Source organism: Neodiprion fabricii, chromosome 5 (genome assembly GCF_021155785.1).
Source record: "Neodiprion fabricii isolate iyNeoFabr1 chromosome 5, iyNeoFabr1.1, whole genome shotgun sequence".
Lineage (NCBI taxonomy): Eukaryota > Metazoa > Arthropoda > Insecta > Hymenoptera > Diprionidae > Neodiprion > Neodiprion fabricii.
The window spans coordinates 8,493,652-8,505,139 of record NC_060243.1 but is presented as its reverse complement, the minus strand read 5'-3'; the positions used below and the strand labels follow the sequence as shown (position 1 = coordinate 8,505,139).

At 35.7% G+C, this 11,488-nt stretch overlaps 3 protein-coding genes across 6 annotated transcripts; 2 read left to right on the top strand and 1 right to left on the bottom strand.

The window, feature by feature from the left end:
* The first annotated feature begins 431 nt into the window (after positions 1-431).
* On the top strand, positions 432-3,696 carry LOC124182466 (dynactin subunit 2). Of its 2 annotated transcripts, none has more exons than XM_046569787.1 (9): positions 432-535; positions 1,226-1,297; positions 1,366-1,505; positions 1,676-1,787; positions 1,997-2,151; positions 2,224-2,470; positions 2,623-2,799; positions 2,896-2,998; positions 3,118-3,696. In XM_046569787.1, the coding sequence occupies exons 1-9, from the start codon at positions 509-511 to the stop codon at positions 3,294-3,296; spliced, it is 1,212 nt and encodes a 403-aa protein (XP_046425743.1). In that variant the 5' UTR covers positions 432-508; the 3' UTR covers positions 3,297-3,696. The 2 variants fall into 2 exon arrangements, with proteins under 2 accessions (XP_046425743.1, XP_046425742.1); XM_046569786.1 differs by having other exon boundaries at positions 447-711.
* Positions 3,697-3,927: 231 nt separating this feature from the next.
* Positions 3,928-6,903, bottom strand: LOC124182468 (60S ribosomal protein L27). Of its 3 annotated transcripts, none has more exons than XM_046569790.1 (4): positions 6,813-6,903; positions 6,103-6,330; positions 4,104-4,240; positions 3,928-4,014 (listed from the first exon to the last, which is right to left on the bottom strand). In XM_046569790.1, exons 2-4 carry the CDS (start codon positions 6,319-6,321, stop codon positions 3,966-3,968), a joined length of 405 nt encoding a protein of 134 aa, XP_046425746.1. In that variant the 5' UTR covers positions 6,322-6,330; positions 6,813-6,903; the 3' UTR covers positions 3,928-3,965. The 3 variants fall into 3 exon arrangements, with proteins under 3 accessions (XP_046425746.1, XP_046425745.1, XP_046425747.1); XM_046569789.1 differs by having other exon boundaries at positions 6,768-6,894; XM_046569791.1 differs by having other exon boundaries at positions 6,871-6,889.
* A 536-nt stretch (positions 6,904-7,439) lies between these two features.
* On the top strand, positions 7,440-8,913 carry LOC124182467. Its single transcript, XM_046569788.1, has 2 exons — positions 7,440-7,780; positions 7,956-8,913. The coding sequence occupies exons 1-2, from the start codon at positions 7,726-7,728 to the stop codon at positions 8,696-8,698; spliced, it is 798 nt and encodes a 265-aa protein (XP_046425744.1). The 5' UTR covers positions 7,440-7,725; the 3' UTR covers positions 8,699-8,913.
* Positions 8,914-11,488: the final 2,575 nt, after the last annotated feature.

Here is an 11,488-nt window from a genome sequence, read left to right as displayed (position 1 = left end):
CGTTATTCTTTATTAAAAAACAAAGAAAATGAGAACATATGGGACCCTTAACGACAAAATTGTACCTGAGAGATGGACTTTACAAGATTGCGGAGTCTTTTCACCCTTCGTTAACGAAATAGGTAAAAAAAAAAAACGTTACGCGGTCCTCATTGCTGCTACACTTTTCTACACTTTTTTAGTTAGCGAAGATGCGTAACATTTGATTGGTCCATCTTCACGGATGTGTAGCATCAATGACAAGACCCTATGTATATGCCATACACGGAGTAATAAGAGAACTCGCGGAGTATAAACATGGAGCATGGACTGCTCGACTAGGCAGAAAGTATGTCCCAATGAGAAAAGAGATGAACATTGGCCGCGTGTACGTCCGATCTCTTTCTTGCCTGTGGGAATGTGGCAGATTGAGAAAGAAGGAGAATGGCCGCATATGTGTTCTATCTCCTTCACTGGGCGCACCACAGGCAAGCCACTGGCAATATAGAAGACGCGCAATCCATGCCCTATGCTGAGTAGAACTAATAACTATACGGTGAGATCAGTGGGTTGAACTTTCGGGATTTCGTAATCCGTCATCTGTCAGCTGTCAATTCAATTTTGGGATTTTAATTGCATCATTTACGGTTAATTAATCGTTATACTGTAGATACTATTCATTGGAAATCATACGCAATGGCAGATCCTAAGTACGCCGATCTTCCTGGAATTGTAAGTAAAGAAGTTTCAGCGACAACAAAAAATTGGCCTTATGTTATGGAAAATTCATTTCCGACGATTCACGGCCGTTCATTCATTCCGAGAATGTAAAAAATCTTTGTGTACCGATTCTCACAGCACACACATCATTTCATGGAAATTTATTCTGTCATGAGGGTTATACCACACTTGTTTCTGAAAATGAGGGTTAGAACACCATAGCATCTGGTTCTCACCAGGCTTAGATAAATGTTGAATTGACAATGAAACTTCAACTCTAACCGATTATTGACAATAATAATGACAACTGGAATATGTAACCTCTTTACCTCTGTAACTCTGTTATAAATCGATAATATTCCATTCTACTGACATAGTCATAAAATCACACATTTATCTCATAACTGTATATCCTCTGATCAATAAATAATTTATTATTTAATTTAATACGGCATCAAACAGCTAAGACCTTAACACAAACTATTTTGTGAAACTATGTAATCGATTCCAATTATTCTAACTTTAGGCCTATGACCAGCCTGATGTCTATGAAACAAACGACCTTCCTGAATCAGATCAGTTTCAAAATTACTCTGAGGTAAGTAAGTGCCCTTAGCTTAATTTGATCCTGTTTTCTACCGATTTTAAATTGAAATTAATTTTCAGGAGGAGAATGACTCTATCGAACGACTTCATATCAGCGCTACCGAAGCTTTTAACAAGTTTAAAGGAAAACACCTGATAAATAAAGGAGTCGACTTCTCTGATCAATTGTCTCGCAAACCAAGGACTGGATATAACGCTATGTAATGCTTGTTGAAACATTGCTTAATTTTTCATTTTTGTATAGGTTCTACTTTTGTAGCTCAATTACTTCGCGATATTGCACAAACAAAAATACTAATTTGATAAAGTTAAGTTGTTCTATTCCACTTGTGTTATCTGTCAATTTTTCTAATTAAGAATACAATTTCAGATCTGGAGTTTGGGAATTGCCTGGCGAAGGTGGAACTGAAACTCCGATCCAAAAATATCAACGACTACAATGTGAAATAAAAGAATTGTACGATGAAGTAAACCAGATCAAGGTAAAGATTCGATTGTTATAGTTACACAACTTTTTTTCCAGTTCACGATGAAATTACTCTTTGCAAAAACAAGTTGTGTTCCTGTTTATAATACTTTAAAGTTTTGTAGCGACTAGAAGTAATGTTTCCATTAGCACTTATGAATGACATTGAAGACTGTATATCCCATTAGTGTACAAGACCTACTATAAAAGATAAAAATTTACCAGGAGTCAGCAAAAAACGATGGCGATGTAAAGTCTGCAGTGGAGTTAGCATCTCAAGTGGAACAGACTGGAAAGCAGTTGGACAATTTAAAATTAGAGCAGTGCCTTGGTTCTGACCTTGTAAATTCTTTGACTGACCCTCACGGCACGCAGCTACAGTACGTACTGGCGATTTTACCTGAAACTGTGATAAACATTTAGAATATACCTGAACCGAATTGTACTTACAGGAAACTGATATCACAGGTTGAGTTGTTTAAAGTTAGTGGTACTGGTAAACCGGAGAACTCAACCAGCAGCAATAAAGCTGAAAAAGAAGGTGATCTTCAACCTGGAGTACTGCAGTACCAAATGTTGTATCAACCAGAAAGAGCAAGATTGCAAGAAGCGTCCAGAGTCGCTCATCTGGAACAAAGACTAGGACGCTTAGAGAACGTTATTGGCGCGGGAAATGAAAAACTCAGTAGACTCAGTCAGGTAAGGTTTGACACAACTGTTTCTACTAAAGGCATACACCTCAAACACGTAATACTTATTTGTTGGTCACAGAATGAAGGTCAATGAATTGCATTTTATTTGTATTTATATTGTTTGATAACGCATTATAATATTTTAATTTTTTATCACAGTCAATCAAGACTCAAGGTTTAGTCGAGGCTGTGCAACAACTGGGAGCAAAAGCAGCTCTTCTAGATGCCACTCAGTTAGATGGTATCGAAAGCAGATTGGCTACTCTGGTCCATAGAATGGACAACATTGCGCAGCAAAAAGCTTCTGCACCTATATCTTCCGATCAAGAACAAAAGGTATGGCTACTCGATGATAGGTGCACTCACAGCGTATCATTTATTATTTTTACTAATAAATTATAAGTTTGTGTTGATAATATCATAAATTCACAGATATCAGAAATCTATGAAGTGATTAAAAAGACAGAAACCATGTCTCAAATTTTACCGCAAACAGTGAATCGAATGCTAGCTCTCAGCACTGTTCATCAACAAGGTGAGGTTGCTGACAGAATTATTACAAATTTTCAACATTAGGTATTAGATGTTACTGAAAAATTGCAGAGCTGAGATTGTTGAAATAGAATATGTTTTTAATCAACCCAACGTTTTCAGCGGCTGAATTTAGCAGATCTTTGGCGCTTTTGGAAGAATTACAAGGCCAAATATCATCAGGAATTGAGAGTAACAAGGTAATGCTAAAAGGAGTGCAGGAAAGTTTTGCTTCCAATTTGGAAGCAATTAAGAATAACATAACTGCAATTGATGAACGTGTAAAAAAATTGAACAAGTAATTATCTTACTAAGTTCAGATACTGCAAGCTGTCTTATGATTTTCTATAGTATACTTAAATATGATAATTAAAATAACTAATAATAACTGCACAAACATAATAAAAGTATTACTTACCAATTGTAACATACGCATTATTTTTTGTTGTATTATCAAGCTTTTCTATTATTGAATCTTCTCTTGTGTTTAATAAATTATTAAAATATATGTATTGAAACTAGACGTTTTAAAAAATTCTCTCTCTTCATGTTTCACTGAACATTGCCTTGTTCATCCATCAACTTCTTAGTATCCCGTCCAACGCATATGAGGGGTTGAGAATGCACTTGGTGTAAGTCCAGTTTTTTGGGAGGTCGAAAATCCTTTGTTCTAAAAATTGTATCCAACTGACTTACACCACTTTCATTCTCAACTCCCGTATTTTCAGGTATGTACGTGTTCGGATTGGCTGAGATGCACATATATGTACTTGGGGTCATCCTCAATGATCTCGATAGAGGAAAATAATTTTAAAACAATTTAGCTGGTCATTAAAATTGTAAGCTAGTAAACTTAAAACGGTTACAATACTCAATATTTACAATTAACGCATGGTGAGGGTTAGATACTGAAAAATTAGAGTTGAACTTATAATTTTTACACGTTTTTATTGACCCCGATATAAAAGCATTTAGAATCGCAATTTCTGGAAAAACCACTTGTTCTTGCCGGATTTGTACCTATAAAAATCAAAGATTCAATAAATATGACAAGTCAAAAATTACCGTCAAATACAATTGTCTAAATCTTAAAAATCCAGTACTCTTACCTCTCCTCAAACTTTACACGGGTCTGGAATCGGACCTTCTTGCGTTTCATGGGGTCCTTCAGGTCCTTGATTTGTGCCTTATCCAATGCTAGATCCACGGTGTACCGTGTTGGCATCAAGTGGTTATAATTCAACATCTGACAACAGAAAACCAAACAATGTAAAATAGGTGGCGTAACAATTTCTTTTGAAGAAATTTTTTTATGAAACTGTTTTCATTCCAATCACAAATCTGTGGTAACTTATTTATTAATTGATTCATTCAAAACTCATGAATCGCAGGATAAATTTTACGAATTACAGATATTTTGAACAATGTAATAAAGTGTTTTATTATCAAACGACTGAAGCCTTCATTTTGTATTGGACTATAGCGAACAAACTGTGAGTGAACAACAAGAAGAGAAACTCATTATCAAGGCTGGTAGTAGACAACTTCTTACATAAATATGAAATCAGAAACAGTAGCAGTTTGTGACATGAGCGTAACGAGAAATTAAAAACCAATCACCTACTTTGCAATTTTAAACTAATTTATAGGGGGTACAGATGCAGACCAGGTAAGCTTTGCTTCATTAAAATCATAATTGACTGTTCACCACATTTCTAAAAATACGGAAATTATGTGTAAAGACAGAAAAAATAAACAAATGTTATGTGTTGACTAGATCAACTTTAACCCTTATGAGGCACAGTAGGGTTAAAATGACCCAAGTTCCATGTGAAAAACATTCAAAATAATCTGATTTGATTCAAGATAAATAATGAAATATCGTAAGAAATGTTAATTAATTTTTTTCCCCAATAATTCAACTTTACTCACTCAAATAAATACCTATTATTCATGGAGCACTATCTCCGTATTTTTTTTCTCAGATATCTGTACCTTGAAAGTCACTCAGTTAATTAATTTCAAGCACTAAATATTGAAAGTTCATTTTATGATTTTTTGATTAGAATGATCCAGTTTTTGGTATTTTGTGGTCTATACATTTTTTTTTCATAACCAAAATTTCGTATTGCTGAGGACAAGTAATTTGCCTTCAAATATAACAATTAAAGAGCAACCCAAAATGTTTTCAACTTATTCGAATCGATATCTGTTTTTATGCAATGATTTTGTATCTGGGGTCTCTAGCGACTTTAGCGTAACACCAGTGTTATACATAGGTTGTGTGCAACGTAATGGTTAACATAATGAAAACAGTGAGCCATTGATTGGGAAAATGAACTCATTAGGCCTACTTCGAATTCATTGAAAATAAAAAAAAAAAATATTACTACTTCTTCATTTTTTTAGACCATATTGATCTGTTTATATATCATTTTACTAACTGCGGTACCAAGAATTATCAAACTTCCTGACAAGATGACCATTTGGATTGCAAAAATTCATCTGCCAATATAGATTTTATTATGATCTTACTTATTCTTTCAACCTGGTTTATAAGGGAAACTCACGTCTTATATTAAGCTCAACAAACGTGGCATAAGCCCTTTGTAATATAGTGAGGAAATTTGGATATTATTGTTTTCCATTTTACTGTTACACAGTACAAAGTACCTATTAGGTACTGATTTATTTAACTTCTTTCCGTTTGCACATTAATATCAAGTCAACTAATAAGCTGAACGATAAATCCAACATTTGGAACGGTTTAGGGGCCTTTTTATCAATAGACTTTGCTTTATTGATTTCAACAAGATAACAAGACATTTTGGTTAAACAGCGACTAAAATTGTACTTTCCAACCATATTGATTCAAAATTTAATTATTTACAATGTTTAAAGGGAAATTCGAGTTTACGGAGTAGAAAACCCTGGAAGTTAAAGATACTCATATTGTACTTTTGGTGGGAAGCGTGGTATATAAATAGACTCAGGCTTCAGAATACACTTTAAAACCTCAACAAAAAAAAATTTCTTCAAGTGACCATTTTACACAAGTTCAAAATGACTGTATAGCTATGAATACGAGTTTAACATTGTCAAACTAACCTTCACGAAGGGCTTTATCTTGGAACGTTTATGTAGTTTTCCTTTGCCCATACGCTTGTGTACCTTGCGAGGGTATCGATCGATGCCAGCAACCCAGGCATGGCCGTATTGTTTATCTGACGTACCATCGTCAAAATTTCGCATTACTATAGCTTTGCGTCCAGCGTACCGGCCACTAAGGACCAGTACCACCTTCCCTACTTTCATAATCTTCACCATCTTGGTTTCCTGTAAAGGGAAAGAAAAAGGTTAAAACATTTTTGTTCGCTATCAATCTAATCTTTATTATGGTTACTGGTGTTTGTTATTCAATGTTAAAATAACAATTTGGTGAAAGTTTCAAAATCATAGTAATTCATCGTGCAAAGTAACGTGCTGACAGTAGGTAGCTGTATACATTCCGGAATGTCCGACATAACCTGTAAGTGCAAGTGTGTGAAACGAAAGTTTGGTAATGCAACGGATCGTTGAATTTAGATTTGACGATGGTATTCAATGAGATTTGTTATTTAAACGCAGGTGAGTAAATGAAAAATCTTCCGTGTCTGAGGAATCATACGAATAAACAAACGTGTATGTGGCATAGGAGGTGCTGCCGAGATTCACAATTATTAACGAATAACACTTGCACGGTAAAAAACGAATTCTTAGCTCATAAAACGCACAATAATATTACGATTTCCGAGGTAATTAATGCGCAGTCTTATTACTTCAGAAAATGCCGATGTTCGTAGATTATTTTAACCATTACACAAGAACAGAACTTACGGTGTCTCCGCAAACCGGAAAAAAGAACTTGTCGTAGCTACCAACTGTGGTTAGGACTCGATATTCGAATACCTCGCGTTGAGCCTACTTCCGGCGATGTCTAATCGCGGGACTCTTGACTTTTCACAAAAATTAAACGTGATTTACACAGATAGAATAACGATATAACACAATGCCTATGCACTAAAATAATCAAAATTATATAATTTACTTTCGTTTTACCAATTTATCAATCCGTTTACTCATGCATATGACCGAAGACGTCGTTGACTGAAGATATACGTTGGAGGTATCAGACGTGTCATGTGTGATCGCTATTATCGCCAAGCGCAATATACCTACAAAGAAAATAGTTCGAGCATAACTGTCTCGATTTTCAATGAAAATTGAAACGATGGAAGACTCGTGAATTCAGTATTTGACGTTGAATATATATTCTCTCACGTATATTGCATACATCTTTCGCATTGGATATTTTCGAAATTATACCAAGTGTTACCAACCTTACCTTGCAAATATTAAAGATCCCTACAATTCAGATGCCTTTCAGAAGGCCAACTGCCAACAATGTCGAGTGCCGGTGACTAATAGCTTGTGAGACACCGGCGATATTGGTTTACGACGATTAACCTATCATAACAAATAGTAATGTAGTTATTTGGTAATTGAAAATAATTCAACTGATCAATGGAAAATTTGACAGGGTGTTTAGGAAAGTTAGCCGTGATTTGCGAAGATCTCATCTAGTTTTGTAAGTGCCGATACACCACAAATAAGAAGGGAGAAGAAAAAAACTACCCCACAAAGGAATACAGAGGATAAAAACATTCTAAAAATTGAAAATTATGTTCAAACATGAGTGAAATCGCACTTGAGTTATCAGACATTCAAGAATTGAATGACCATGAAGGTAGAAACTGATTGTTATCATTGTATCAGAATGTAATCAATATATCAACAAATAGATTGTGCTGAATGGTTGCTGCGAGCTAATTTTTTTGAAGAAGTTATTTTACTGCTTATTAATAAAAATTTTCGAATGTATTTACCTGCATAAATAACTTGATTTGTTTATACATCAACAGATTATGGAATCTACAAAAAATACGTCAGCATATGGGAACAGCCAAATGCATTGGATATTCTGTTAGATGTAGTCGGATCAGAGGAATTCATCTACAAGCTAACAAGTTCAAGTTTCAAAAAGAAGCTTGTTTGGGAGCAAATAGCGGCAAAAATAGAATCTCAGGGGATATTGTTGGGTGAGAATCCGTGCAAAGTAGCCTACCAAAAGTGGTTAAGTTTGAAAAAGACCTTTATCAGCGTGTTGAATAAAAAGAGTGGAAAAACTCCACCGTGGTTTGGTAAGCTGAGTGAGATATTTGAAAAATCAGAGGGTAAACTATTGGGAAGCATAAGTTTTCAAGGGGACGAAGAAGTGGAACAAGTAGAAGCAAAGGGGCCAAAATCGAAAAAAATGAAGCAAGAATATTTGCCCATAGCTGAAGAGGATGAAGTTAAAGAAGGGAATCAAATAGATCCTGGACAGTACATCATTGAAGAAGTTGGACAAGTGACTTATGCCGATGTTATTGCAATAATGCAGCAGCTGGAGTTGGAAAGGAAAGAAAGGGAAGAGGCAAGGGAGCAAAGAGAAAAAGAGAGATTTGATAAATTGGCTGATCTGATCAGGCAACAAAACACACTCACTGAAAAGCTGATCACGATATTAAGTAAACAATCCACTAGTGTAGAACCTACAGAAAATCACCCTGTGCTACCGATGGATTCAGTATGTATCATCGCAACTGAGGATATTCAACAATAAGTTTGCAATGTTTTTGAATGATGTGCGCAATGCTGATGACACGGCATCAGCTTTCATCAGATCACAACGTTGTAGTAAACTACTGTAACTTACACTAAAATGCATTCTTTCATGATTGTGTTTCATCCTTAAGATTATCAAAAACTTGGGAAAGATTTTCTGAATCAATCTAGCTATTTTTCTGTATTTCAATAAAGATTTGCACATTGAATGAAGTGATACGTTTTTGTTGTTATAATTTAATTACAAAAAAATGATCAAACCATTTCCTGTGCAAAAATTAGCTTTTTCTCCCAGCACATATCTCTTTCATTCGATTTTTTTTACTATCATTTCATTCAAAGAACCGAATCTAGAGAGTGAATACTAAACTTTTCGAAAATCCTTCTTGTACGTCTATGTAAAGTTTTAATTGGTAGAAAAAAGCACTCGTCGTTTGTATGGCTAGATACCAGTCTGATACGCGATTTAACGTTAGGTCATATTCTAAACGCTGAGCGTGGGAGTTGGAACAAAAAAAGTGTCTAACATTCTACCTGAAATCCAGAAGAATTATACGCACAATTTGCGACGTATTCAATTTAATAGATGAAATTATACGAACATCTGATATTACAAACGGCAAATTAATTGTATCCTACACCAAAATATATTTGATTTCACATTTCGCGGGTAAAGTTAATATATCGAGTAGTTTTTTTCATTTAATGGAATTTATATCCGAACTATATGCACAGTGTTTTTTATAAAAAAAAAAAAATGCGTCAAAAAATCACAATTCATTGTATTGTTCAGTTGATCGAGAAAGCGTTAATCTTTTTCACCAGACCAATCACAGTGAATTGTGAAAATGTCAACTTGTATTCTCAGCTTGTACAAGAATAATGGTCCTCGAAGGGCTCAAATTGTATCAGGTCTGAATTAATGCGCTCAATTAAATAAATTTCGACGCGATTCATAATACGCCAGATCAAAATTCGATAAATGTCAGGGACAGGCGCGTGGGCGTATTTCAATCACTTCTCCCTCGGAGAAGTTCGAAATCCTCAAGAGGATGTAGAGATAACTGGAATCGTGGAATCTAAGTAACATAATAAGCCTCTTGATTTATAATCTTGTCCTAATTCCTATTAACCCTAATTAATTCAGGATAAAAAATTTTGCCCAAGTTTCGTTTGATCAAGTTGTACAAATCTGTTCGTCTGCCCGTTTTTGTTGGATTCAATTTTACGAGAATTGAAAAAAAAGAGACCCGTCAATTATTCGCTTGTACCCAGGGGCGAAAAAGCTCCAACAAATCTCGAGTGTTGTATAATACCGAAATGGAAGAGAAATGGGTGGCGGGTAAAAACAACAGATATAGAAAACGCATGTTCGTTTGCGCGCAAAAACAAACCGAGAGTGTACCTGTGTGTGTCTGAACATTAAATGAGTGGGCGTCGAAATATAGGGGTGTATGTGTGCGGGGTTGCTGGTCGCGGAGCGCGGAGGAGAGACCTTGAAGAGTTCCGTCGACGTGACGACCGACGGGTGGAATAAGGAGGAAAATGGGTGTAGGAGCAGAGGGCTCGTCCGCCTCTGCAACAAGTGTTCTTAATCAATATATCCCTCAAGCACAACCAACCACGTCAATCTTTGAAGCGCGCGGTACGGGTGGCGTTGGCATTGGCGGTCGGTTTTATCGTATTGAAGTTAGTAACGTTATCGTAAAGACTCATGCCTAGGAAAAAATATTATTTTGCGGTTTTAAAATTGTCTGAAATTCAGTAGACTGTAATAAAACAAAACACACTCATATTTAAACACATTAGTTCCTTAAAAATCATTGTGAAACTAAGCAAACAGTGATTTTTCCGCAATTTTTCGTTACGATAACGTTACTAACTTCAACCTCATTCGATCAACAATATTTAAGTTAGTAACGTTATCACAAAGATTCATGCTGAGGAAAAACTGTTATTTCGCGATTTTGGAATTATTTGAAGTTCAGTAAACCGTAGTAAAACAAAAGACTCATATTTCGAAATCTTAAATCATTGTAGAATTAAGAAAATAATGTTTTTCCCTGATGTTTCGTTAAGTTAACGTTACTAACATCAGCCTCGTGATTATAGCAGGTGGGACACGCGGGCGTTCGCACACTTGTGCGTTTCTACATACGTACGTAAGGCATATACAACCGCCCCTATAATTTGTATAGAGTGAATGTGTGCGCAGGCGAATATCGGTGTTCCGTGTACACGGTACAATCATGGACGGTACAATAATCAGGTGCTTAGCGCGTTAGCCGCAAACACGCGGGGGAAATGTTTGCCCTTATAACCTTTTGCTTCCCACATGCTTTGATAGGTCAACGATGCAGAACCCTGGCGATCGTTGGACAATATTGTACATAGGTATACGTACAATGTATCTTGCAATACATCATCGTATCAATTCACGAAGATATTTCTACGGAACAGGATTCGCCGGTGGCGATTATCATATATTTTGGGATTACCATCACGATCCAATGTCTCTGAGGATGTTCATCTGGTTGCGGAGTGTATTACAATTGTCTTGTAATATTGTAAGTACTTAGGGAGAGTCGTAATCGATTATAAATGTTGGTTTTATCGTATGATTTACGGTACGTGAACTCACCCTAATGGGATATGAAATAAAATCCTAATAGCTTGCAAGGCAGTTTTCTGTCCCTTGTGATGTTCGTATAATTTACCCATAATAATAAGATGTAGATTAGTCTCTTTTGGGCGTTATGTCGTTTGTAACCACGCCCATTATATGTTG

Excerpts from the sequence above, each read along its gene's own strand:
- LOC124182467 (XM_046569788.1), top strand. The coding sequence starts at position 7,726 with ATGAGTGAAATCGCACTTGAGTTATCAGACATTCAAGAATTGAATGAC. Across the intron at positions 7,781-7,955 it reads AGAATTGAATGACCATGAAG|ATTATGGAATCTACAAAAAA; the intron begins GTAGAAACTGAT and ends ATACATCAACAG.
- LOC124182468 (XM_046569790.1), bottom strand. The coding sequence starts at position 6,321 with ATGGTGAAGATTATGAAAGTAGGGAAGGTGGTACTGGTCCTTAGTGGC. Across the intron at positions 4,241-6,102 it reads AGATAAAGCCCTTCGTGAAG|ATGTTGAATTATAACCACTT; the intron begins GTTAGTTTGACA and ends TTCTGTTGTCAG. Across the intron at positions 4,015-4,103 it reads CGTGTAAAGTTTGAGGAGAG|GTACAAATCCGGCAAGAACA; the intron begins GTAAGAGTACTG and ends TGATTTTTATAG.
- LOC124182466 (XM_046569786.1), top strand. The coding sequence starts at position 676 with ATGGCAGATCCTAAGTACGCCGATCTTCCTGGAATT. Across the intron at positions 2,471-2,622 it reads AACTCAGTAGACTCAGTCAG|TCAATCAAGACTCAAGGTTT; the intron begins GTAAGGTTTGAC and ends TTTTTATCACAG. Across the intron at positions 2,999-3,117 it reads CAGCACTGTTCATCAACAAG|CGGCTGAATTTAGCAGATCT; the intron begins GTGAGGTTGCTG and ends CAACGTTTTCAG.